The sequence below is a fragment of the Notechis scutatus genome, chromosome 8, assembly GCF_049901735.1.
Source record: "Notechis scutatus isolate UNSWTSFEM ecotype Mainland chromosome 8, rNotScu1.2, whole genome shotgun sequence".
Lineage (NCBI taxonomy): Eukaryota > Metazoa > Chordata > Lepidosauria > Squamata > Elapidae > Notechis > Notechis scutatus.
In genome coordinates this window covers 10,573,051-10,600,092 of record NC_142016.1, presented here as the reverse complement: position 1 = coordinate 10,600,092, position 27,042 = coordinate 10,573,051, and the positions used below count along the sequence as shown (strand labels likewise).

Genomic DNA, 27,042 nt, shown 5'->3' with positions numbered 1-27,042 from the left:
TGAAGATATATCTATAAAGTACTATAATACACTTTTTTCTACAGTTTGAGAATTCTTTGATTCCTTTGGGTTCTTAAAATCACCTTAAGGGCTAGAAACTTGGTTTATAAATAAACAAAGAAACAAAGTTGTTCTAGAAGCTGGGCTTTGTTCCTTTGAACGGAAATAAATATGCAGACTTATCCATTATTGTCTTTCTCTGTCAGCCACTTCCTCCCTTGTGAAGAGAAAGGGAAGAGAATCTTAGAGTCAAGTGTCAAAACAGCACAAAATACTGAGGGGACACGACTGTATTGCAAGGTCAGAAATTTGCAAGCCAAAAATCTCAGCCACGCTGTGGAGATTGAACTTGCAGCGTATAGAGAGTTTCACTGGCATTTTGTAGTTGTGATTTGATGCCCGGAATGAATATTAAGAGACATTTGAAGGAGCAGGTTGAAGGAGGGGAGGAAGAGAAAACACCGTGGTGTCAGGTGTGAAGATGGCTCCAGAATACTGAGGGCTTTTCCATGGCTACCTCTTCAGACTGCCCTGCTCCAGAACCTGTTAGGGGAAATCTGCCTGGGGCAAAAAACTGAACAGATTTATCATGGGAATAGCATGCTGGGGTGGGGGAGAGGATTTTATTTTTACATCTCAGCATCAATGCTCCAGGGTATCCAAGGGCATGCGGGTCATCTTCCCACCTACCCCACCCCCCAAAAGCAAAGTGATGAGAGGGCAAGAGAAGGAATAAGCACCAGTGAAATTTATTTTCTATGCCACCTAACCTAGGATGCAAATGTATACGCCCCCTCATCTACGGTTACCCTGTGGGATTTCCATCTGAAACAGAGGTTAATTTATAGCATGTTTTCAGATTAGCGGGTTTCTTTGTGATTGATTTGTGTGAGCCTGTAATGCAGGGTTTCTCAATCTTGGCAACTTTTAAAATGTGTGGACTTCAGCTCCCAGAATTCCTCAGCCAGCCATGCTGGCTGGGGAATTCTGGAAATCCATAAGTGTTAAAGTCACCAAGGTTGAGCCTGACTGGATTGCATATTGCAAATACAGTGGTACCTTGGTAGTCAACTGCTTTGAAACTCATCAAATTTGGTACTCAACGCATTTTGACATGAATATTTTGTCCTGGGTACTCTTCGCTTGTTTGGTTCTCAATGACAAGCTAGAATTTGTCAGTGTTGGCTGCCTTGTGACTCACTTACATTATTCCTTATGGGAAAAAAAGTTTGATACTCATTGTGCTTCCTGCAATCAATTAATGATGAGTACAGAGGTGCCACTGTATAGTATATTTTAGGATGGCTTAACAGAAAGCTCTGAGTGAAACTGGATATGCTCAATCCTATGGCCAAGGAAAGTAATCCCTGCCCATTTTTCCTTAATGCACTTGAGTGCATGCGGTGGCTCAGTGGCTAAGATGCTGAGCTTGTTGATCAGAAAGGTTGGCCGTTCGACGGTTCGAATCCCTAGCGCCGTGTAATGGAGTGAGCTCCCGTTACTTGTCCCAGCTTCTGCCAACCTAGCAGTTCGAAAGCATGTTAAAAAAAAATGCAACTAGAAAAATAGGGACCACTTTGGTGGGAAAGGAACAGCGTTTTGTTGCGCTTTTGGCGTTTAGTCATGCCGGCCACATGACCACGGAGATGTCTTCAGACAGCCTCTTTGGCTTTGTAAAGGAGATGAGCACTGCCCCCTATTTTTATTTATTTATTTATTTGATTTGCCAATTGTTTACAAGATAATAAGTATAAGTGTATACTTAGTTGTGAATACATGAAATGGGTACATATAAGAAAAATAAAAGAAAAATAAAAGAAACAATAGGACAGGGACGATAGGCACGTTGGTGCGCTTATGCACGCCCCCTACAGACCTCTTAGGAAAGGGGTGAGGTCAATAGTAGACAGTCTAAGGTTAAAGTTTTTGGGGTTTGGGGAAGAAACTACAGAGTCGGGTAGAGCAGTGATCCCCAACCTTTTCTACGCCGCGGCCCGGTACCGGCATCAGCTGGGCGCCGCGGCCCGGTACCGGCATCAGCTGGGCTCCGCCATCTTTTTGATGAAAAAGTGCTTCCGGTGAGCTTTCTACCGGAAAAGCTCACGAGCGCTAGCGCCGCCATCTTTTTTGATGAAACGTGCTTCGGTGAGCTTTCTACCGGAAAAGCTCACCGAAGCACTTTTTCATCAAAAAGATGGCAGCGCCTAGCAAGCCAGCGGCCCGGTAGGAGTTGTTCCGCGGACCGGTGCCGGTCCACGGACCGGTGGTTGGGGACCCCTGGGGTAGAGTATTCCAGACATTGACCACTCTATTGCTGAAGTCGTATTTCCTGCAATCAAGTTTGGTGCGGTTAACTTTGAGTTTGGATCTATTGTGTGCTCTTGTGTTGTTATGGTTGAAGCTGAAGTATTCATTGACAGGTAGGACATTGCAATGTATGATTTTATATACCATGCTTAAATCAGACCGAAGCCAGAAACGACTAGCACATATGTCCGAGGGAAACTTCAGTCTACTCCAAATTTGATTATCTCCAGCACGGGGAATTACTAAGCAAGCTATTTGGAGCAATTGGAAAAGCACTCTTATTCTGGACATTAACTATTGGATACAAAGCATGTGTAATTTATTCACTTTTGCAAATACTTCCCCCCCCCACACTAATTATCAAAAATGATGCCATATCATTTTTGGCACAGATTCATGATGTTTGTGAGAAAAGAGTACCCCCCTCCCGAATGTCCTTACATTGTTTAATTCTTGATATGCAACCGGCATGCCTAAATGGTTCATAATTTTTCCTTCAGTTGGGTTTTGCTCATTATGGCTTTTTGTTTTTCCTTTTGCATTTGTTTACTGTTTGCTTCTGTATTTTGTTTTTGTAGTTCCTGTGTAGCATTTTGGTGTATTTTTTAAAAACAATTTGCAATAAAATAAATTTTAACAAATAAATAATAATTGTCCTGTCTCCCTTAAATCTTCTTTCCGCCAGACTGAACCTGCCAAAGTTCTTTCAGTCTGTCCTCATAGGATACACCCTTGTGTTCTTCTACCACCTTTATTCTCCCTCCTCTGAATTCTGAAAAGCTTGAACTCTCTTGAGAACGTGGCTGAAATCTCTATGCAAAGGCTATTCATGACCCCTATATTATTTCAAGTGTAAGAGGAAGCACGTTTTTTCAATCTTTTAATCTCGCAGAGTTTCCAGAAATCAAGTTGGATGCCAAACAAGCTGAATCTCCCCCGCCCCCCAAAAAAGCCTGTGCATCTCCTTATGCTCTATTGTAGTGTTTCTCAACCATGGCAGCTTGAAGATGAATGGACTTCAACTCCCAGAATTCTGCAGGTTGAAGTCCTTCCATCTTCACACTGCCAAGGTTGAGAAACACTGCTCTATTGTTTTCCTTTGGTGCTTTCAAGTGTAAAACTGTGCTAGGTCTCACACTCCAGCGTGTCATTTTCTTTTCTCCTATACGAATTCGCCTACCCTCCTGGTTGGTCTTTTGTGGTTTTCTGTATTAAGAGCAGGGGTGGGATTCAAAAACCCCAACAACTGGTTCTCTGCCCGGTTGCTGGGTGGGCTTGGCCAAGATGAGCGTGGCCTACTGGAACTTCCGAGAGGGCCATTTTTTTGCCTTCCCCAGAGTCCGGAGGCTTCCCTCGGGCCTCTGGGAGGGCAAAAACAGCCTCCTCCAGACTCCGGAGACTCTCCGGAAGCGGGAAACAGGCCCATTTCTGGACTTCCGGTACTTCTGGTAGGGCCGTTTTCCCCCCTCCCAGAGCCTCCGCACAGCCCCTACACCTACCTACATCCAAAACAGGCCACATGGAGACTCCTGGGAGAGGCGGGGTGGGCAGGGCCAGCCAGCCGGTTCAACTACCGGTTCGGCGAATCAGATTTAATTTTTTTTTAAATGCATTTATTTATTTTATTTATTTATTTATTTTTATTTGTCAATTGCTTACAAGATAATAGGTATAAGTAAAAACATAATTATGAATACATGGATACATATAAGAAAAATGAAAAAAATATAAAAGAAACAATAGGACAGGGACGGTAGGCACGTTGGTGCGCTTATGCACGCCCCCTACAGACCTCTTAGGAAAGGGGTGAGATCAATAGTAGACAGTCTAAGGTTAAAGTTTTTGGGGTTTGGGGAAGAAACCATAGAGTCGGGTAGAGTATTCCAGACATTGACCACTCTGTTGCTGAAGTCGTATTTCCTGCAATCAAGTTTGGTACGATTAACCTTGAGTTTGTATCTATTGTTTGCTCTTATGTTGTTATGGTTGAAGCTGAAGTATTCATTTGCAGGTAGGACATTGCAATGTATGATTTTATATACTATACTTAGATCGGACTTAAGGCGGCGTAGTTCTAGGTTTTCTAGGTCTAGAATTTCAAGTCTGGTGGCATAAGGTATTCTGCAATGAGTAGAGGAGTGGAGAACTCTTCTTGTGAAATATTTCTGGACTTTCTCAACTGTATGTAATGTGGGTTCCAGACTGATAAGCTGTATTCGAGTATTGGTCTAGCAAATGTTTTGTATGCTCTAGTTAGTAGTGTAATATTACCAGAGAAAAACATCCAGTTCACCCGAACTGGCTGAATCCCACCCCTGATTAAGAGACACCTGGCAAAAAAGACGGCAGGGATGGCTGCCTCACACCTGTTCAAAGGACTTGGTTTGAGACAGCTCGCATGAGGAGTGACTCAGTTTGCATTAACGAAGAACAGAATTTGGTGGCAAATCTTTCCCTTATTCAGGAGTCACACTAGAAGTCTGATGTGCATTGATAAAACATCCCTTTGGTTTAGCCAAAGGAGTCTGAATACTCACGCTGTACCCAGTTCCCTGTGACCGGACTGAGAAAATTCGGATAAAGCCCGTGAGGTTTCTCAATTCTATTCAGGACTTTGCGGATGTTCATCACCTACAAGGAGATTAAAAAAAAAAAAAAGTTATTATGAACTCTTTGCTATTTTTAATAAACTGATTTTATTAATAATGAAGCCACCCATCAAATACAGGGAGTCCTCAACTTTTCATTTAGTGACTGTTCAAAGTTACAAGAGCACTGAAAAAGTGACTTATGACTGTTTTTCACACTTACGGCCATCGCAGCATCCCCATGGTCACCTGATCAAAATCCAGATGCTTGGCAACTGACTCGTATTTATGACCGTTGCAATGTCCCAGAGGACATGTGATCTCCTTTTGCGACCTTTTGACAAGCAAAGTCAATGGGGAAGCCAGATTCACTTAACAACCAGGTTACTCAGTTAACAAATGCAATGATCCACTTAACCACTCTGGCAAGAAAAGTCATAAAATGGGGCAAACTCTCTTTAAAAATGTTTCACTTACCAACATAAATGTGCACAAATCCATTGTGGTCGTAACTCGAGGACTACCTGTACTGATGATAACTGGAGGTTGTTGAGTGAGTCACACCTAATTTTACAATCTGTTTTGCCATGGTTGTTAAGCAAATCACTGCAGTCGTTAAATGAATCATGCGGTCATTAAATGAATCCAGCTTCCCCCACTGATTTTGCTTGTTGGAAGCGGGCTAAGATGGTTGCAAATGGCGATCATTTGTCCCTGGAACATTTCAACTGCCATAAATACATGCCGGTTGCCAAGCCCCCAAATTTTGATCATGTGACCATGGGGTTACCGTGACGGGCATAAGTAGGAGGACCAGTAAATAAATAAATTTATAAACAAAACACTTTTTTCAGTGCTGCTGAAACTGAATGAACAGTCACTAAATGAATAGTTGCAAATCAAGGACTACTGTATTAGGTTATGTCTCTGGGGTCAACTATGGAGAGATTTCAGGCTGATAAAAGGAAAGGCGTCCTAACACAATACAAATAGTCCTTGACTTACGACTACAATTGATCCGCAAAATTTCTGTTGCTAAATGAGACATTTGTTCAGTGAGTTTTGCCCCATTTTACAGCCTTTCTTGCCATAAGCTGTTAAGTGAATTCGGAATAATGTCAGATTTCCAAGTGATTAAACCCATTCAAAAAGAGAAGAACAAAGTCCATCTTCCAAGACAATTTCTTTTATTTAGGAAAGCATCAAATTGGCAAAGTCTGTGGAAATTCCGGATCTGACACAACCCAGAATTACCCTACAATATTAGAAGTTAGAAACAACCCCCCAAAGTCACATTCTCCAATAGAAGTAATTCAACGTTGCTTGATGTCATAAATCTCCAACTCGGGGCCTAAGCAGGGACAGCTTGTTTTCCCACGGGAAGAAGAACCACCTAGCCTCAACAACTCTATCTCCACTACCTCCTGTTAGGAATGTGGCAAGGCCGAAACCTTTCTCCCCCACGACTGCCACAGTGAAAGTAAGAAAAAGAATATATACTAAGCCTGACTAAAATGGCTACCCATAGGTCAATTTCAGCCTTAACACACTGAAGTTGGGACTCTGGCCTCCCCATTGATTTCGCTTGTGAGAAGGTTGCAGAAGGGGATCGCATGACCCCGGGACCGTCATAAATACGAAACAGTTGCTAAGCGTCTGGATTTTGCTCACATGCCCATGGGGATGCTGCGGTGGTAATAAGTGTGAGGAATGGTCATAAGTCACTTTTTTCAGGGCCATTGTAACTTTGAACGGTCACGAAATGAAAAGTCAAGGACAAACTCAACACCATCAGACATGGTGGTGATGACCACTGATTTTGCCAGTTTTAAAGGAGGCCGGACAAAGTCATGGTAATTTAGCCAACTGCATTGCTCACAACACAGCGGGACCCGATGGCAGAGGCCATTTTTTGTTGGTTTGCATCCAGTGCCTCTTTATTCAGGGGTATGTATCGCCCTGAAACACAGAGTTTTCGTTTAGCTGTTATCGCTGCTAGGCCCACCCTCACAAATGCCATCTGTGGCAGCAGATCCCTAAACAGCTGTTTCTCCAAGCAGCCCTTCCAAATCAGCCAAAAACACCACAGGATTCCCAAGCCAAAGAGAACTGCAAGAAACTGTGCCAAGAGGCAGACTCTGAAATGTCCACTGTTGCCAAGCAACCGCATCCAACACATACACATTTTTGCCATTTCCCCCTTGGCTGTGGACCTTCTAGTGGTTGAGGAACCTCAGAAGGGGCACATAAGGCAATGGCACCAGAGCAGTTTCCCACGCTAAACTGCAATGGAATGCAAGCTGGCTGGTTGTTTTCAGATCCCATTAGAGGATACATTACATTTATTTTGTTTATACCCTGCCTTTTTTATTTTTACAAATAACTGAAGGTGGTGAACATATCCAATACATCGTCCTCCTATTTTCCTCACAACAACCACAACAACCCTGTGAGGTGAGTTGGGCTGAGAGGGAGTGACTGGCTCAGTCACTCAGCTGGTTTTCATGACATGGTGGGACTTGAACAGTCTCCTACTTTCTAACTTGGTGCCTTAACCACTAGACCAGGGGTGTCAAACTCAAGGGCCAGGGGCCAGGTCCAGACCGTGGGGTGTTTAGATCTGGCCCCCGGAACCCCCCAGGAAACAGTGACCCCCACACAGTGCCTCTGCCAGCAAAAATGGAGCTCGGGAGGGCCTCCATTTTCTCTGACAGAGGGTTGCAGGAGGCCGTCACAGCTGAAAACAGAGTTTGGAGAGCGCTCGGGCCACCACAGGCATCCCCGACACAAGTGATGTTGACCTGGCCATGCCCACCCCAGTCCCCTGAGGTCAACTATAACCCTGATGCGGCCCTCAATAAAATCGACTTCGACACCACTGCACTAACCAATCCAGCTCTGTAAGGGTACCATAACACCTAAGAGGACACGTGCTAAAAGAAAATAGTCAGGCCATTGATTTGCGTTCAATCTCATCAGTTTCAAAGAAACCTTCATTTTATAGGCAGTGTTTCTAATCAAGCTACAATGTGTATTTGTTATGACATCCAGCTAGGCCTGCTGCAAACTCGATGTGTTCAGTAATGACTCGCTTTTCTTGGCCATACTGTACTGTGTTAACACCCACTGTGATTTAAGTGCTAAGGTCTGGAATCCCTTGCTTAGAACCCACAGGTTGGGATGGATCCTGTTTCAACCTTGTGGCTTTGTTTGGCTAACAGGAGTGAAGGCAAGCTAGCCTCAGGCTCAGGATTGCAAACTTGACATTTAACCCAACAAAGATCGAGTGTTGGTGTGCTCCATTCTTTCATCAATTGTCAAGTTGGCTCCCACTGCACATTAGGGAGTGCAGCGCTCTCCTGCTGCAGACCCTGGCATTTCAAGAGCGAGTCTGAACATGCATGTAGATTAGCAATGAGCTATTTTGTTTTGGGTTGGGTTTTTTTAAGAGAAAAAAAAAAAGCCCACAGATCTCTAGCTGGGAGCTAATGAACTGATAAGCTTTCCACCAAGCCCATTTCCCTCCAGATGGCTGTTTACAATCGGCACCCCTTGTGCATGCTCTCATACAGCTTTAGCTTTAATCGACAGCATGCTCTGGGTGGGCGAAGCCATTAACAAGCCGGTTTTTGCATTGACAGAGGGACTTAGGTGAGTAGGCTGTTCAACTGACCTCTTGGAAAATCACTGAACAAGAATCATCCTCTCTCCTGCATTAAGGGATATGTTAGGATGAGGCACTTTGCGTTAATCCTAACTTCAACAAAGGCTTTCCATTAAGGTTGCATATTCATAATCTCCATCCCTGTGGTGCATCTTTTCCTTGTTTACAACTTCAACTTTGCCTTTCCCCCTCTATCTAAGCTCCTATATATTTCCTCTCTTCTCCAGCACATCTTCTGTGCCGGTCCTTTCTCTCATTCTATGCTTCATTTATGCATCTCATTTCTCCATTTGGTTTCCAGCTTTTCTAGTATTTTCCCTCCACGCCTATCTCCCCGCCACTCAAATTTCCTTTTGCATCCTAGCCAGCCCTTTCCCACTTAGCAAGCAGGCAGATGGATGCCTTTTTAAAGTTGGGTTATGAGCTGTTCTCCAGTCACATCTAAGAATAGTTCAGGAGCGCAGAACTGCTGGAGTCTTGGGGTCTCAGGGACAACCTCTTAGGATGCCAGTTCTAATCCTAACAGGAAGGCTTAGAAAAGAATAGAGTAATAAAGCTGTAAAGGACCTTGGAGGTCTTCTACTCCAACCCTCTGCTTGAGTAGAAGACCCTATACCATTGAGACAAATGGCTGTCCAATCTCTTCTTAAAAGCCTCCAGTGTTGAAGCCCTCTACAACAGTGATCCCCAACCTTTTTGACGCCACGGCCCGGTACCGGCATCAGCTGGGCGCCGCCATCTTTTTGATGAAAAAGTGCTTCCGGTGGCCTCACGGAAGCACGTTTTCATCAAAAAAGATGGCGCGCATCAGCGCTCGTGAGCTTTTCCGGGTAGAAATGGCTTTCTACCGGAAAAGCTCACCGAGCACTGGCGCCACCATCTTTTTGATGAAACGTGCTTCCGGTGAGCTTTCTACCCGGAAAAGCTCACCGGAAGCACTTTTTCATGAAAAAGATGGCGGCGCCCAGCAAGCCGCGGCCCGGTAGGAGTTGTTCCGTGGACCGGTACCGGTCCGCGGACCGGTGGTTGGGGACCCCTGCTCTACAACTTCTTCTTTTTTTCCAATAAAGTTTTATTTGGGTTTTCACACACAAAATACAAGTAAAACATCTTTTTTGAAAATAGCATGGTCCCGGTTTGAGCTTCTTTATACAGACACAAAACTCAATTTCATGCTCCTATTTGTATTCTATTCCATATCTTATACTATTTTACATTTTCTAAATAGTTTTTCCCCTCTTTTAATTTTCTCAATTTTATTTAGATGATCTCATCTCAATTCAAATCATTATATTTATACTTTTGTCTGTTCTGTTTCAATTTCATATTATCTTTTCTCATTAAACAAATTTTCTCCTGTAGTTACTAACTGGAGTATGGCACTTTTATATCTTTTAATTACATCCATTCAACTCTTATTTAAACTTCAATATATACCTTAAGTTTATGACCTTCAATATAATACATAATACATAACTTCCAATCGAATTCTGCTTGGCACATTCTTATAATACACAGTATATTCTTTTTTTTAAAAAAAGAAAGATTGTAAATATATGTAATTATAAACCCTCATTCCATTCCAGTTCAGTTCTATCATTAATAATCATTAAAATCTTAACATCTTTAAGATTTTCAATTAAATATCATACTTCCTTAAAAACACATATAATCTCCATAATTAATTTTTCCCTTATTTCTCTTCACATGTTTTATAAATCATTAAATATACCTTTTGTTACATTTATTTACTGACAAGCATTCCACTGAATTACGATAGCTATTTTATCAGACATTTTAATCATACATTGTTTCATATTTTCTAAAATTATTTCTGCTTCTAATATAACCATACTATCTTATGTACCTTTGCAGAATCCCTTTTTCCATTAAGTTTTCACCCATTATCTCTAAATAGGCCCTGTTTCTCTATATTTTGCTTCTGTCCTTTATAACTTCTTTTCCTTTCTTTCTTCCCTCTCATCTTCTCCCTCCCCTTTTTACCCCCTTGTCTCTCTAGTTCTAATTCTCTCTTCTGCATTTCCCTCTTCTGTTGCTTTCTGATTTTATACTTATTTTTCACTATTTTTTTTTTTGGAGTTGTTTTCCCAATCTTAAACTTTCCATTCTCTTTCCCCCTTTCCTTCCCCCCATCTAAGATTACTTGTTCATTAAAGATGGCTTCTTCTTTGTCACAATCTTCTTGTTCTGCAGGCATTTCTTGTTGTTTCTCATAATTCCAAATCTCCATTTCTAAAAACTGAAATATGAAGCCAAAAGAACCTCTCCCTTCTTGTGCATCTTCTTTGTACTTTTTAAGTTCCATTTTCAGTTCTTCTAAAAGTGGAGCCATTTTAAACAGTTTTAAACAACCACCCGATTGATTTTAGTCATTCAAAACAATAACCAAGAATCCAGAAATCATCAAGTAATCTAGATAGCCCCGAGTTATATCTCCTTATTTCTTTTTCGACTTTCTCTTCCTGGGGTTTTTGTTGTAATATTTCAGTTAGAATGTACCTTTTGGAAGTCTGGTTGAGATTTTGCTGTAAATTCTTTTTTAATTCCAGGCAGTCTCCTCCCTTCCAGATCCTACCCTTTTATTCTTTTTCTCTCCTTTCCTGTTTTCAAAAGCTTTTAATTATCCAGAAATCTTTATTATCCCTTTGACTTTTTATTTTCAGCATTAAATGCCTATTAATATCAAAGTGGATTTTTTTCCAATTTCTTGCTTAAGTCTCTTAGCTGTCAGTATAGGAAAAGGAGAAAACCAAATCTTTTCCCCTTTCTCTCTCCTTCGCAGCTTAAAAATCTTCTTAGGGAACAATGTTATTGTTTTTTAACAGTTTCAATTCCAGGGTACCTTATTTGTTGCTCAGCCCTCTACAACTTCTGAGGACAAGCTGTTCCACTGGTTGATTGACTCCACTGTTAGGAAGTTCTAGATTGCTTCTTCCCTTGATTAGTTTTCATCCATTGTTTGTTGTCTTGCCTTCAGGTACTTTTGAAAATAGTTTGACACCCCCCCCTTCATCTTTGTGGCAGCCCCTCAAATATTGGAACACTGCTATCGTGTCAACCTCTGGTCTTTCTTTTCACTAGACATACCCAATTCCTGCAACCCGTTCTTCATATGTGTTAGGATCCAGCCCTCTAATCACCATCGTTGCTCTTCTCTGCACTCTTGGTCACCACAATAGTTTCTTTCAGTTTCCTTCAGACTCTGGGATATTCTTAGTGGGTGGTAGGTGCCTTACAGCAGCTAGGTTCTCACTCCCACAGACAGTTATAGGACTATATAGGGGGTGGGGGAGATTAAACCTATATGATTGCTAGCAAAATGTGACTCCAAAAGTATTCCAAGAATCTACTGAGGAAGGGCGTGAAGTAATCACCAGATGCAAAGTATATCCACAGCCACTATCAACTCTCAGCAATAATCACCCCACGCTCTCCAAGGGTTTCTTCCGAATCTTTAAAAAGTTCACAGCAGGAGAAGGACTCAGGCCTCTACCCTCTTTGGAAAAAAGTCTCATTTCTGTGCAATTAACTCAAGAAAAGAAACAGAAGAAGCTATCGGAAGGAATGGGAGATATCCTAAAGCAGTGCAACTTGAAGATGGCTGGATTTCAACTCCCAGAATTCCCAAGTCAGCAGAACTGGGGAATTGTGGGGTTCGAAACCCATCCATGCTAGTTGCTATGGTTGAGGAACATTGTTCTAAAGACTTCACTGATCTGCAGTGTCTTATATTGGATAGCAGCAATTTTGCCACTGGCAGGCAGATAACACCTCAGTACAACAGGATGGAGTTAGCCAAATTGCTTGGCCTGAAGGAGACCCTGAGCTTCAGCTCCTGAGCTAAGAGCAAGTGCTCCCTAACCTCTTACAGGTTCTCTGCCACAGCCCACAAGCGGAAGTGACACACTCGATTTGGAACTGCCAAAATGATTATGGCTGGGATTAAGGTGGAGGTGTGAGATTCCCATTTCTCAAGTCTGGGCCCTTGTTACAGAGGGAAAGTGAATTTCAATAGAGGCTGCTTTGGGTGCCTAGGCGAACGTGTTTGTGAGGGGAGACGTGGTGGCAGGTTGAAAGAGGGAGAGGAATCACTTCACACCAATTGATAAAAGAGAGAAAAAAACGAGAAAAGAGGAAGGAAGGAAGGAAGGAAGGAAGGAAGGAAGGAAGGAAGGAAGGAAGGAAGGAAGGAAGGAAGGAAAACAAGGAGAAGGAAGGAAGGAAGGAAGGAAAACAAGGAGAAGGAAGGAAGGAAGGAAGGAAGGAAAACAAGGAGAAGGAAGGAAGGAAAACAAGGAGAAGGAAGGAAGGAAGGAAGGAAGGAAGGAAGGAAGGAAGGAAGGAAGGAAGGAAGGAAGGAAGGAAGGAAGGAAGGAAGGAAAACAAGGAGAAGGAAGAGAGGAAGGAAGGAAGGAAGGAAGGAAGGAAGGAAGGAAGGAAGGAAGGAAAACAAGGAGAAGGAAGGAAGGAAAACAAGGAGAAGGAAGGAAGGAAGGAAAACAAGGAGAAGGAAGGAAGGAAGGAAGGAAAACAAGGAGAGGAAGGAAGGAAGGAAGGAAGGAAGGAAGGAAGGAAAACAAGGAGAAGGAAGGAAGGAAGGAAGGAAGGAAGGAAAACAAGGAGAAGGAAGGAAGGAAGGAAAACAAGGAAGGAAGGAAGGAAGGAAGGAAGGAAGGAAGGAAGGAAGGAAGGGCATACTTACTTTTTCAGCATATATGGGATTTCCAGACAGTTCCGAAAGGTGCATAAACTCTAAGTGGAGGCTCCCAAATTCAGCTAAAATGCTGCTTCCTGCGGATGCCCATCCCCAGCTCCAGCTCATGCCACTGGGGGAAACAGAAAAAGAAAAAAAGAGCTAAGCATACAAGGAGTGAGAATCCCAGGCAGTTTTCAACCTTGATTTAGCTCCAGGTGACCTATTCTCTGCAGGGCTTAGCCTGGACAAAAACATTGTGTATTTAGTTTTAACTTTTCCCAACATTGGAAACATTAAGATGTTTGGACTTCATTTAGCTTCCCAGATTTTCCTAGCCAGCATGTATGGAATTCTGGGAATTGAAGTCTATGTATCTTAATGTGATTTACTCATTAGTTATATACCTCAGCTTTCCTCTCCACGTTCCTGAAAAACACTAAATTGGCCAAAAATCTGATCATGGACATCTGTACCGGGAAAGGCCCCTTGAACCTAACATTCAAAGCTCAAATCTCTCCAGATGCCACTTACATCCTTCTCCTTATTTCCAGCAACTTAGTTGATAATAATATTGTATAATTTTTGGTGTTTGAGATAGTGTCACATGCAGGAAAGGCATTTGGTCTGGCTACACAGAAAACAGACAAGCACAGGAGCTAATATACACGGAGTACTTAGCAGGTAGATATAAAAAGTCACATTTGCTATACTTCTTTTTTTTTTTTTTGGACACTGCCATTGTTCCTCTGCATTTGTTGGCAGTAGGGATATATTTAAATATATAAATATCCATAAGATATTAAGTCTGGTAAGCCAAATGAAGAGCGGCTTTGACTACAGTGTGCATTTTGACATGCACGACTATGCTTTTAAAAGACATAAACATTCCAGAGGTAAGCTTAGCATATGGAAAAGGCAGCAGGGACAATTTGTGGTGAAAAGCAAACATCTAGAGATCCAAGGCCCCAAGAAATGCAACAAAACATCCTGGTTTTGCCAAGTGGTAAAATTGCAGGAAATTGACAGAGTTTAAGAAAAAGCGTAGCAATCGTAGGAACTTTCCCGGACTTTGCTTCCTTACTCATCTTCTCCAATCAGCCAACACAACCATCTTGATTACAGTCTATTAAGATCATCTCAACCTCTGCAGAGCAGCCTATATTTTTAGGATTGGGTTGAAAATAGCCTCCGTAATTGTCGGCTTGCGAGAAGTTCATTGACTGCCACTTCAAAAAACAGGAAGACCTGATCCTAATAACTCTTGATTAGCACGGGAGGCAGATTGCGGTTAAAGTTTCTTTTCCCGCAAAGACAATTATCACAGCTATGATTATCTGAAGGGAGGAATTGCAGGGAGGCAGCAGAGGGCGCTCAATGGACTCCAGAGGGGATGGTTCCACTGTAACCTTTAAAAAAAATAAAATAAAAACTTACAGGTGTTGAAAAGCCAAATTCTTTCTCTGACTAGGATTTGGGGAAATAAGACGGGCTTTTGGGTGCAGTTTAATACTTTTAGATGAATCGTATCGATCGCCACAGGGGTAAATCCACTACCGATCTCCCTTAAACCTAGCCGTTTCAGGGAGTTCAATTACAAGTGGTTTGGAGAGAAGATAAATAATGATAATATCGAGTCGGTCTGCCAACAGTTATGAGGATGCTTTTGAGCAGGGGACTCCAACCGTGGCAACTTTAAGCCCGGGGGAACTTCAGCTGGCTGGGGAATTCTGGGAGTTGAAGTCCCCCAGGCTTAAAGTGGCCACGGTTGGAGTCTCCTGCTTTTGAGGCAACCTGTAGATCAGCTATTGGGGGACAAATAGCTTGCTGCCTTCACCGTCAACGTTGTCCCAAGAACCAGGCTGGGAACAAAATGCTGGACTTTGGACTGATCCAGGAGAACGACAATTATGTTTTATGCAGGCAGTCCTCAAGTTATGACTGTAATGGAGCCTGCCCATTACAGTTGTAAGATATGACGGTAATAAAATGGGTTTTTGATCAGCCTGATTTTAGAAACTTTTTTTGTGGCAGTTAAAGTGAACTGGTAGTTCTCAAAGTATATAGGGCAGATAGTCCTCGACTTACAACGGTTTGTTTAATGATAGTTCAAAGTTACAGCACTAAAAGGGCAACTTATGACCATTTTTCACACGTACGACCTTTCCAGCATCCTCATGAACATGCGATCCAAATTCAGATGCTTGGCAACTGGTTCATATTTATGACTGTTGCTGTGGCCTAAGATCACATGATCAACTCCCTTTGCAACCTTCTGGCAAGCAAAATCGGCAGGGAAGCAAAATTCACGTAACGATCGGGTTACTAACTTATCGACTGCAGCGATTCCCTTAACAAACGAGGTGAGAAATGTCATAAAACGGGGCAAAAATTCACTTAACAAATGTCTCACTTAACAGCAGACATTTTGGGCTCAATTGTGGTCACAAGTCGAGGGCTACCTCTAGTTCCAGGTCATAAGTGTGTTTTGCAAGATTCTGCCTCTAGATGAGGAAAAATAAAGAAATCTTGTTTGAATCGTTGCGTGTACCTTTCTTGATTTTTTGAGACCGGACATCAATCTCATCAAACCAAAGCAGCCTTCTACCTACATTAAACATATACTATGAGAGCTATTAGGGAGGGGCTGTCCTCGTCCTCTTTCTCTCACACAGACTATCTGGACTGAACTGTCTCTTGCTCCTCTGGAATGGAAGCCCCTCCCTTCTAGGGATCCAGTCCACTATATTACATCCGGGGTGGGCTGATGGGGGTTCGGAGGGGTTCGGGAGAGCCCCTAGCTAAGATTCAACACGGTTGAATTGATTCTACACAGCTGGCCCCGCCCACCCCGCACCTCCTCTCCCCAGAGTACCCAAACGGCCCATTTTGGATGCAGGTAAGTGCAGGGAGCGTGTATAGGCCCGGGGAGGGTGAAAAATGGGCTTCCCAGAAATTCGGGAAGGTCAAAACCAGGCCCATTTCCAGCTTCCAGAGAGTCTCTGGAACTCAGGGAGGCTGTTTTCACCTTCCCGGAGGCTCGAAAACGCCCCTCCCCGCTGGGATGCAGGAGGCCGATAAGGCCACGCCCACCCAGCAACCGGGCAGAGGACCCGTTGCTAAAAAAAATTGAAGCCCATCCCTGATTACATCACACTGAGAAAGAGTGGGAGGTCCAAAGTCATCTAGGTCAGGAGTCTCCAATCTTGGCAACTTTAAGACTTGTGGACTTCAACTCCCAGAATTCCTCAGGCAGCTTTGCTTTGGAGACCCCTGATCTTGATTGCTTCCATGGCTGAAGGGAAACTAGAAACTGGGTCTCCTTGCTCCTAGACCAATCCCTTCCTCACTACACCAAGCTCCACTGGGTAACCTAAAAAGCCATAGATATCCTATGGCTTTCTCCCATTATAATATCCCATTATCCTAAGGCAAAGGTCTCCAAACTTGGCAACTTGAAGATCTGTGGACTTCAACTGGCTGGGGAATTCTGGGAGTTGAAGTCCACAAGTCCTAAAGCTGCCAAATTTGGAGACCCCTGTCCTAGGGGATGCTGACAATCCACCTTTTATCTCCAGTGATGTTTCTTCCTTACCTGGATACTCTAGATCGTCACATTCATTGGGTAGGTTCACCACCTACAGTGGTGATAACCAATAAGTGTTTCTCGCAAGTTAACTTTAATATAGATTATTCTCATAGCAAACCAGGCTGTTCATTTTCAAATGAATGAGGATGGAGGGCTAAATTTAAAATGGCCTTTCTTCCTTCTGGTGTTCTCAAACCGATTGCCCTTTCTTCCCTCCCCTCAGGGTTCTAACCTCAACTTTAAGCAGGAAGGCAAATGCAAGTCCTTGACTTGGCTTTCCGGAGAATTATTCTCCACCCTCAAAAAAAATGAACTTAGAAGTTATACATACAAACGCTAACCTCAACACCTTGGAATCGTTTCTTAAAAATTTATGTCATTTTAGTTACTTAAAATGGTGGTTGCTTAGCAATACATTTTCAGTACTACTCAGCAAAACAAGATTAATAGGCTCAAATCATAAGAAATTTCTTGTGTCATAAATCTCGTTTGGTTTTGCCTCCAGGAAGAGGTCCAAGTTATTCTTCTAAATTATAGAAAACTGAAAAAGGGAGAAAAAGAGATTCTTCTTGGCCTGTTTATATCTATCAGGTTAACAGTTGGACAACCTGTGCAGATTCCTTTCCCAGCCAGACTTTTGGTCATCAAAATCCCCACATTTTGCTGAATGTCCCCACCTTTTGTCCCTCTGGATTAGGATCTCCTGCATGATCCTTTAGCATTCACACAGCTTCTGCACTTTCTAATCAAGGCACGTGGTGAGCAACCTGCAGCTCCTTGTCTCAAGGGGAGGGAGGGAGGGAGGGAAAGAGATGGAAGAGAGAGATGAGAGGGAGGGAAGGAAAGAAATGGGAGGGAGGAAGAGGGAGGAAGAGGGAAGGAGAGATAAGACAGAGATGGAGGGAAGGGAAGAAGGGGAGGAAAGAGATGGGAAGGAGAGATGGGAGGGAGGGAAGGGAAGAGATGGGAGGGAGAGATGGAGGGAGGGAAGAAAAGAGATCGGAGGGAGAGAGGGAAAGATGGGCGGGAAAACTATGTGCTGCCAAATTATTGAACAACTTGGGAAGCCTAGAGCAGTGGCCCTCAACCTTTTGGGTGCCATGGACTGGTTCCGTGGAGAGCAGTATTTCCGTGGACTGGGTGGGGGCGTGGTTTCATGGTTCCACATGTGCATTTGTTGGGGCTTTGCTTGCTTGACTGACCAGTTTCTGGCAAGCCATGGACTGGTACTGGTCCATGGACCGGAGGTTGGGGAGCTCTGATCTAAAGCAACGAATCTTATCTTCAATTCCCAGGGTTCCCTAGCTAGTTGCTGAGGCTGAGAACAACTGGTCTGGAGTGATATTCAAACTGCCCTAAGGATGCTCACCAAGAATGACATTCAAGGCAAAGATTAATTACTCTAGGATTCAGGCTGACAATTCAAAGAGCAAAAATTAGGTCTTCTTTATAGGAACACACTGAACTAAACTCAACATTGTAAAAACTGTAAAGTCAGAGCAGAGAGGTTATAGAAATGCGGCGAGACGAAAGGAGGGCAAAGCTCAACCACCAGTTCATTTTAATTCACCTCTTTCTCTCAGCTGAGGGCACCCCAAAATCTCAGGCAAGGATCTTTCAAATTCCTATCACCCTCACAAACCAGAGATGCCTTGAGTAAGCTGAAACCAAGAGAACAGCTGGGAACTTTGTGATTACAAAAACAAGGGTGCGGAGAGGGGTTATGACTGCAGAGAACAAGCACGTTGAAGCAGAAAATGTTTTTCAATTTCACCTCCAAGCGAAATTCAGAAATTAGTCAACTATGCCAACTTTGGTTTCAGTTCAGGCCAATCTTTCTCCAGCCTGGCAGTTTCTGCTATATTGGTTTCAAGTTCCAGTTATCAGCCAGAATAACTGTAGTCAATTTAGGATGACCGGGAGCTAGATCTGAAAAGTGTCAGTTCAAGTAACCAGGGGAAGGTTGGCCTGAGTCATTCTGGTTTCTGTAACACCTGGGAACACGGTTAGATTGGGAGGAAACTCTGCCCTGTGAACAGAAAAGAGCTTTGTTTGGGGAGAAGTTCAACTTCACGATCCAAGGTACAGTTTCTCAACCTTGGAGACATATATGTGGACTTCAACTCCCAGAATTCCCCACCCAGCATTGCCTCAGATCAATATTTCTCCATCGTGGTGATTTTGAGAGAGGTGGACTTCAACTCCCAGAATTCCCCAGATGGCTGGGTTATTCTGGTCCACCTATCTTAAAAGACACCAAGATTGAGAAATGCTGATTAAAGGCAGGGGTCCCCAAACTTGGCACCTTTAAGACTTGTAGACTTCAACTCCCAGAATTCTCCAGCCAGCATATCTGGCTGGAGATTTCTGGGAATTGAAGTCCACAAGTCTTAAAGGTGCCAAGTTTGGAGACCTCTGATTTAAGTCAATGAAAGCCCCACTGCAAGAGTTACTGGAAAATTCTCCAAATTCAGCTGGGTTAATAAATCACTGGGAGCCTAAAACACCCAGAAATCTCAGCCTCCCCACAGACAGAAAGTGCCAAGTTGGGGGAAATCTGGGAGAAACTGAAAGCTATCCACATTTGCTTTCTGACAGCATTGGCTTGGCTCCCATTGAAAACATTACAGATAGTCCTCAATTTACAACAGTTTGGTAGAAAATAATAGAATGTGCAGAAATGAATAAATTGACATTAGCAATGAGAGAGCAAGAAGATAAAGAATAGTATAAAATTTGGGATTTATTTTATCAATGGCTAGATAAGAAAACAGGAAAATAAAATATAATATGTCATAATATTATAGTAATGATATGACAATATAATAATATGCTATAATTGATTACAATGAAACGAATGATACTATGAATGAGGTTTTGTAAAGTTGAGATTTGCTTGAAAAGGATGCTATGTTTAAACAAAGTCTAATAAGAAGTTATAGTATGTTTAGTTGGTTTATATGTATATAATACAAACTTTAATAATGTATTTTGAAGGGAAAGACTGTTAATATTGTGCACAAAAGATATGTACCAAGTGACACACTGTGCAATGGAAAGATGGTTTTATTTGATGTTTTATGTTTGTATTTGTCAATGTTTGTTGTCAAAATAAAATAAAAATTTTTTTTTAAAAAGAATTTTTTTTACAATAGTTTGCTTAGTGACCATTCGAAGTAACTTATGACTGTTTTTCATACTTATGACCATCCCAGCACTCCATGGTCATGCAATCAAAATTGAGACCCTTGGCAACTGACTCATACTTATGACGGCTGCAGGATCATGAGATCAACTTTTGCGACCTTTTGACAAGCAAAGCCAATGGGGAAGCCAGATTCGCTTAACAACCATCTTAACCGCTGCAGGAATCCACTTAACCACTGTGGCAAGAAAGGTCGGGCAAAATTCACTTATAACAACTGTCTCACTTAGCAACAGAAATGTTGAGCTCAATTAGGGTCGTAAGCTGAGGACTATCTGTATTGCTTACTTCAATCCAGGTAGGTTTCTCCTCTTATTCTCTATTTGTTAGCAAAAACACATTACTGTTCCTTGCCTGCCCAGGTTGATGACTCCTCGTGGGATTCCTGTTGGTGTGTTAAAGGCGGGGAGAAGTTTCTCTCCAAGTTCTAGAGCTTTGCTCTTGAAGACCTGTTGGAAGAAAAAGAGGAGAGAGTCAGGAAGCAGATAATTAATGGGAGCTGGATTTCTAAACATAAACCTCCATATGTTCAGCCACTTGGAGGTATTTCCAGGTACATCAAGAGCCCTGGTGGCACAGGGGCTAGAATGCAGCATTACAGGCAAACTCTGCCCACAGCCTGAAGTTCAAACATGACAGGGCTCAAGGTTGACTCAGCCTTCCACCTTTCTGAGATCAATAAAATGAGGACCCAGATTGTTGGGGGCAAGACACAAGATGTGAAGCATTATGGAGCTGTGTGTAACTCTAAATGCTATTGCTAAGTACTAGTAGTGCTAGTGCTATTTCAAGAGGTTTGGAGAACCATTCTCGTAGACTACTGTTCTTCTGCCCAGACTGAATGGGCAATATTTGGATGCAATAGCTGTGAGCATCTTTTCTCAGTGTGAATGTAATTTAGCTCCTATTTACAACTAGAGTACAGGTGGTAATAATAATAATAATAAATAACAATAACCACATTTTAAATGTTCAGTTGACTAAGTTTCATGTTTAATGAATAAAAGAGACAGTAGTAGTAGTAGTAGTAGTAGTAGTAGTAGTAGTAGTAGCAGCAGTAGTAGTCAGGATTCCGGCAGTTACTCCAATTAAATCATGAGCCTCAAGCCACACTCCCAAAATTGAATGGTTGAATGGTTTCAAAGTGGCTGGCACTTGGTTGTTTCTTTGGAGTAACACTGCTCCCACTGCCACATCACTGGTGTCTGCTTGAATGACGAAGGGTTGTTCGGGGTTAGGATGCTTCAGTACTGGTTCTTTTGCAAATACTTCTTTCAGTGTTTCAAATGCTTTTTGGCAGGTTAGGTCCGACTGTAGGGGTTGTCCCGGGTGGGGTTTCGTTCCTGGACTCCCTGTCTTTAGGAGGTCTGTCATGGGTTTTAATAGGCTACTATGGAATACCAGGTGTATTTTCCCTAACAATTGGGGCAACTTTTCAATGTTTTATGAGTTGACAGTAGTAGTAATACTTGTTGATGGATGCTGGCAGCAACCCGTATCAACCATCAGACCCAGTCAATGATAGTTGTGATACATTTTTAAATGTTCAGTTGACTGAGTTTCATGTTTAATGAATAAAAGATAGTAATAATATTAAAAGATGAGACAAAAAATAGATGAGAAACCATCTCAGGGCTTCCACTGTGGAAACCACACAAATCTTATTTCTCTGCCATCGCTTTAAGTTTGAAGGGGTAGTAATGGCTTTGGATGGTGGCTTCTGGATTGTCCCACCATGGAGTAGAGTATGTAAGTGGGTTTGATCTTTAATAGGCATTAGAAACTTTGATGCCTGGTCTGTTTTAAATGATCTTCAATATTTTGATTTTATCAGCGCAGTTTGCTGTCCCTCTACTGTTAAAACAATTAATTAGATTTCTATCTATTGTAACCATTTCAAGATTATTTCCCCTTACAAACTGAAACTAAAAGCGTAATAAGCAAGGAAATGAATCTTCTTTCATTTTGTTTTTTCAAGGGCCTGTATTCAATAGGCGCCTATTATGAACTATTCAAGCCATTGTATGAGCCAATTCAGCAATTATACAAACATCCATATTATAGATAAAAACCCAGACTGGAAATGAATTCAGGTAAAAAAAAATCAGCCGTTTGAACTTAAGGAAAAAATAGAAGCCCCCAATAGCTAAGATGCAGCACATATATTAAACATGGAAAATCTTGGATTCGATCCTTGGAACCCCTCCAGTTAAAAGGATGTTTGGTTTTTTTTCAAACTTTTCCGAGGAACCCCATGGGATCTGCTAGAATTTGATAGAGTACCATTAGAGATTAAGTGGAAAACAATAAACGTCACTAAAACACAGGCCAGGGGTATCCATAGCAACTTCTCTAAGGGCGGGGCTTGATCTCCTACAAATAAAGTGCCACGGCCACCATTTTGTAGGTCAGGATTTAAAAAGTTAACAGGTTCCACAGCTTGGAAAAATTTGAATCCCTTTGATTTAGTGGGTGATGGGAAAGACTCTCCGCTAGAATAGCAATAGCACTTAGACTTATATACCGCTTTATATTGCTTCACAGCCCTCTCTAAGCGGTTTAGAGAGTCAGCATATTGCCCCCAGCAATTGGGGTCCTCATTTTACCTACCTCGGAAGGATGGAAGGCTGAGTTAACCTTGAACCTGATAGGATTTGAACTGCCAAATTGTAGGCAGCTGGCTGCAGCAGAAGTAGCTTGCAATACTGCACTCTAACCACTGCGCTATAGAGGCTCCCTCAGGTGCTAGTGCAGAGAAAGAGACAGTATGAAATCAATGAAAAATAGGCCAGTGTTCCTCAACCTTGTCAGCTTGAAGATGTGTGGGCTTCAACTTCCAGAATTCCCCAGTCAGCATGGGAGTTGAAGTCCACACATCTTAAAGTTGCCTAGTTTGATTGATAAACAGTGGATCTTGACTTTCTTTCCAACTCTACAATTTTATGATTCTATGTCTGGCAGACAATATATTAGGGAAGGTTGTATAGGAGGGAGAGGGAGACCACAATGGATGTGAACCCCAACAATGATGCCTCTTTCTGAATGCATTCAGCTCTCAAAAAAGTTCTTCTCCACCTCTAAGCTCCACTAAAGGCCATCAAAATCAATGGTTTTTTGACGCCATCATAAATTAAGACATTGGCCAGGATTGAAAACAGTTCTGAGTGAAAGGAGAGAAGTAAGTATCTCCATCACCTTTTCACACACCCCTTCTTTCTCTGTGACTGGTGGGCTGTCATAACAATCACCAGTTGAATTACGACCATAATTCAAGGCTCAAATATGATCTCAAGTCAAGGACTACTTGTAAAGCTTTTGAACAATTCCCTGTTCTAGTCAGCTTCTCAAGCCTTTTTATGAAAACTTGCAAACGGGGACATCTGCTCCCTACTCCTCATTTGCTCCAGTCATCACAGGAACTGAACTTGCTGAAAAGCGAGAACCAACCGCATAGTTCTGCAGATATATTAATCAAGAGTTTACTTGTTATAAGGAGAAGAATGCTAAATGATTTACAGAGACATTTTGCAGGATCCAAAGCTTTTGTCTAAATGAGGAAAGCACCATTGCCAAGGCCACAGTGGCAAAGCTAACTTGTTTTAATTAAGTAAAAAAAATAAAAACAGTTTTGGAAAGGAAGAAAAAAAGAAGTCACATCTTGCTGTGCTTTGCTATTCCTTTCAAAAGACAAAAAGGTGACCATATAACACTTTTGCACGGCAAGGGTCTTACAGTCTCTCATTGGAACCACGCAGCTCCCTTCTTCTATATGCAAAGCCACAGCAGGAGGCCAAACTACTGCTTTGCTCCAGTTTCTGTCCTAGAAATTTTTTTTGTGCAACCTTTCTATGCCATCAAAAATATATAGTGCAATCAGTCTCAGTGTGTATCACGGAACAATGGAAAAACAAGCAGGAACGGTACTGCTGCGGTATTATATCATGCGGCAGAGTTCATTATGGTGGTGCAAGTCACCGGCCTGGGAAGCAAGGTCACCTTTGAGACCCTTTACTCCAAGGAGGAGAATATCCTTTGAAGGGTGGGCCTGGAGGGCTTCCTCCTTCAGAACCCCATAGCCTGGTTTAAAGGCTTTTCCTGAAGGCTAAAAGAGAGGGGGAGGGGATCTGAGCTCTGAAGGTGGGGACCGTAGCAGAAAGCCATTTGATGGATCCCACCAGCCAAAATTACTTGGCTGATGGGATCTGCACTGCAGTAGGTACCTTTTTCTAGCACAAATAGGGTGGGCCAATCCTATAGGGCAAGGGTCTCCAACCCCCAGTCCATGAACCAGCATTGGGCCACGGCATGCCAGAAACCATGCCGTGCAAACAAGTGAAGCCCCATCCATGGGATGCAGGCAGCACATGAAACCACGTCCCATTCCGATCCATGGAAAAACCTTTCTCCATGGAACCGGTCCTTGGTGCCCAAAAGGTTGGGGACCACTGCTACAGGGGGAAGGTGGTTCTGTAGATATTTTGGACCAAATGCTATAGCAATAGCACTTACACTTACATACCACTTCACAGTGTTTTAACAGCCCTCTCCAAGCAGTTTACAGAGTCAGCCTATTTCCCCCAACAATTGGGGTCCTCATTTTACCCACCTTGGAAGGATTTGAAGGCTGAATCAACCTTGAGCCTGGTGAGATTCGAACTGCCAAATTGCAGACAGACGGCAGTCAGCAGAAGTAGGCTGCAGTACAGCACTCTAACCACTGTACCACCGAGGATCTATAAAGGGCTTTAAAGGCAATAGCCATACCTTGAACTGCACCCAGAAGCAGATTGACAGCCAAAGTACAAAAGTATATCAATCTCTTTTTAAGTCTACTGCCTGCCCTAAATTTCATAAAAGTTCTCAGTAAAGGGATTCCTGCTTGTAGCTATGTTTTATGGAAATACTTGCCTAGGTAGTTCAGTTCCAAGAATTAATACCTGAAGGTTATGGCAATTAATGCCTTCCCTGGTGCATTCTCCCTTGTTGAGATAATGAAGAATGTCTTGGAATGAGTCCATGAAATTTAGGAGCTCATCACACATGACTTTAATGCCAAGGAAGATTTTTGGGGTTTGGTGGTAGAGTTAAAAATGGTAGTCACTTAAAAAAAAAAAAAAGATAGTTTACAGCAGTGATTAATGTGACCCTTGTGAGGGTAGCCTCAAGCCATTAATAAATTCAGAATGCAAAAACAAAATCGTGACCAGCGGCATTTCTGCAATGGCCAATGTACCAACCCAGTGAACTGTCCAGGAGAAATTGTCCACAGGAGGAAACTCCTACTGGATGAGCCAGGCCAAGTAATTATGCCCAACTTAATTAACAGCTATCATCGGTGCTCTGGTATTTATCAAGAGGTGCCATTTTTAGCTGGCTTAGGTAAGGGAGCAGGTGTGGTTTTCTGAGATTCTCCAAGAGGAAATCCATATTGCAAATCAGACGTGCAAATAGTACCAACCTCTTCGCCTGTCAGGTAATACGCAGACAGAAGTCCTCCAACATAGCGGATGTTCACTTCGAATAAGGAAGCTTCGCCATTCTGCTGGAAGAAAAATACAACCCAAGAAGGTCTCATATTGTTCATTGGCAGATATGTGAATGCTAAGATAAGAAAGTGCAACGGAAGCAGTGGGTATAAAAGCACATTTTTCGTACTCTTTATTGCACAATCCTTAGCAGAGACACTTGCAAGCCATGGATGGAAATAACCCTGTAACTTTAAGACCTGTGGACTTCCACGTCCAGAATTCCCAAGCTAGCCTGCCTGCCACATTCCCCAACCTGCCACCTCCTTCTCCAGGAGGAAATAATAATAATAATAATTGGCATTGTTACCCCCAAAACGAACAATTTCCTCTACCTCTATCTCTTGTAGAGAGCTTCTGCATGCTTTGGGGACAACATCTGGAATGACTTTGGTGCTGCTGGCTGGTGGTCTCCAGTATTTCAATTTAAAAAAAAAAATCTTCCCATATCAATAGTCAAATTACATAAAATGTATCACTTGGTCCTAAGCAGAAACAGCTTATTAAGACCTACCAGAAACAGTAACATAGACGCTAAACATTTCTAACAGTGATATACGAGAGTAAGAGCAACTGTTTGTTGCCTCCACATTCTTTTCTCTGTGGTTTTAGCATTTTGAGGAAATCACAAATCCATTCACGTAAAGACATAATAATTAGACCCCAGAGCAGTTTACATCAGTGAGCATGGATGGAAAGGGAATGATAACGGGAACAAGCTTGTGCAACCCCCTCCCTTTTTTTAATGTAACACTGATGCGGTGGACTGAAGTTTCCAACTAGCCCTTTACTCATAAAAATCTTGGAGCAGCGAAATGTCAAAGCAATTGTGGTCAAACCATCCCTTTCAAAAATTTCCTCCTGCCAATTCAGGTTTGTCCTCTGAATAAATACCGGCTTTTTACCAAAGGTGTGCATGCACAAACATCCTCCTCACCCCCAGGCAGAAGAGGTATTTCTGGACGACATAAAAGAGCCAGTTAGAAAAACAGGAATTGGAATACAGGAATAGAATAGAATAGAAATTAGAATAGAACAGAACAGAACAGAGTAGAGTAGAATAACAGAGTTGAAAGGGACCTTGGAGGTCTTCTAGTCCAACCCCCTGCTCAGGTAGGAAACCTACACTATTTCAGTCAAATGGTTGTCCAAACTCTTCTTAAAAACTTCCAATGTTGGATTTACAACTTCTGGAGGCAAGTTGTTCCACTGATTTATTGTTCTGCCAGGAAATTCCTCCTTAGTTTTAGGTTGCTTCTCTCCTTGATTAGTTTCCATCCATTGTTTCTTGTCCTGCCTTTTGGGGCTTTGTGGCAGCCCCTGAGATATTGGAACTATCATGTCACCCCTAGTCCTTCTTTTCATCAAACTGAAGTAGATATACCCAATTCCAGCAACCATTCTTTGTATGTTTTAGCCTTCATCCCCTAATCATCCTTGTTGCTCTTCT

The 27,042-nt window shown here is 42.5% G+C and overlaps 1 protein-coding gene across 1 annotated transcript in view; it reads right to left on the bottom strand.

Annotated features, from left to right (window-relative positions):
* MAN1C1 (mannosidase alpha class 1C member 1) overlaps positions 1-27,042 on the bottom strand; it is a 177,136-nt gene that overhangs the window by 10,081 nt on the left and 140,013 nt on the right. Inside the window, 4 exon segments of the mRNA XM_026676018.2 lie at positions 4,845-4,938; positions 13,283-13,406; positions 20,422-20,516; positions 25,526-25,606. Of these exon segments, the coding sequence (XP_026531803.2) occupies positions 4,845-4,938; positions 13,283-13,406; positions 20,422-20,516; positions 25,526-25,606 (394 nt within the window).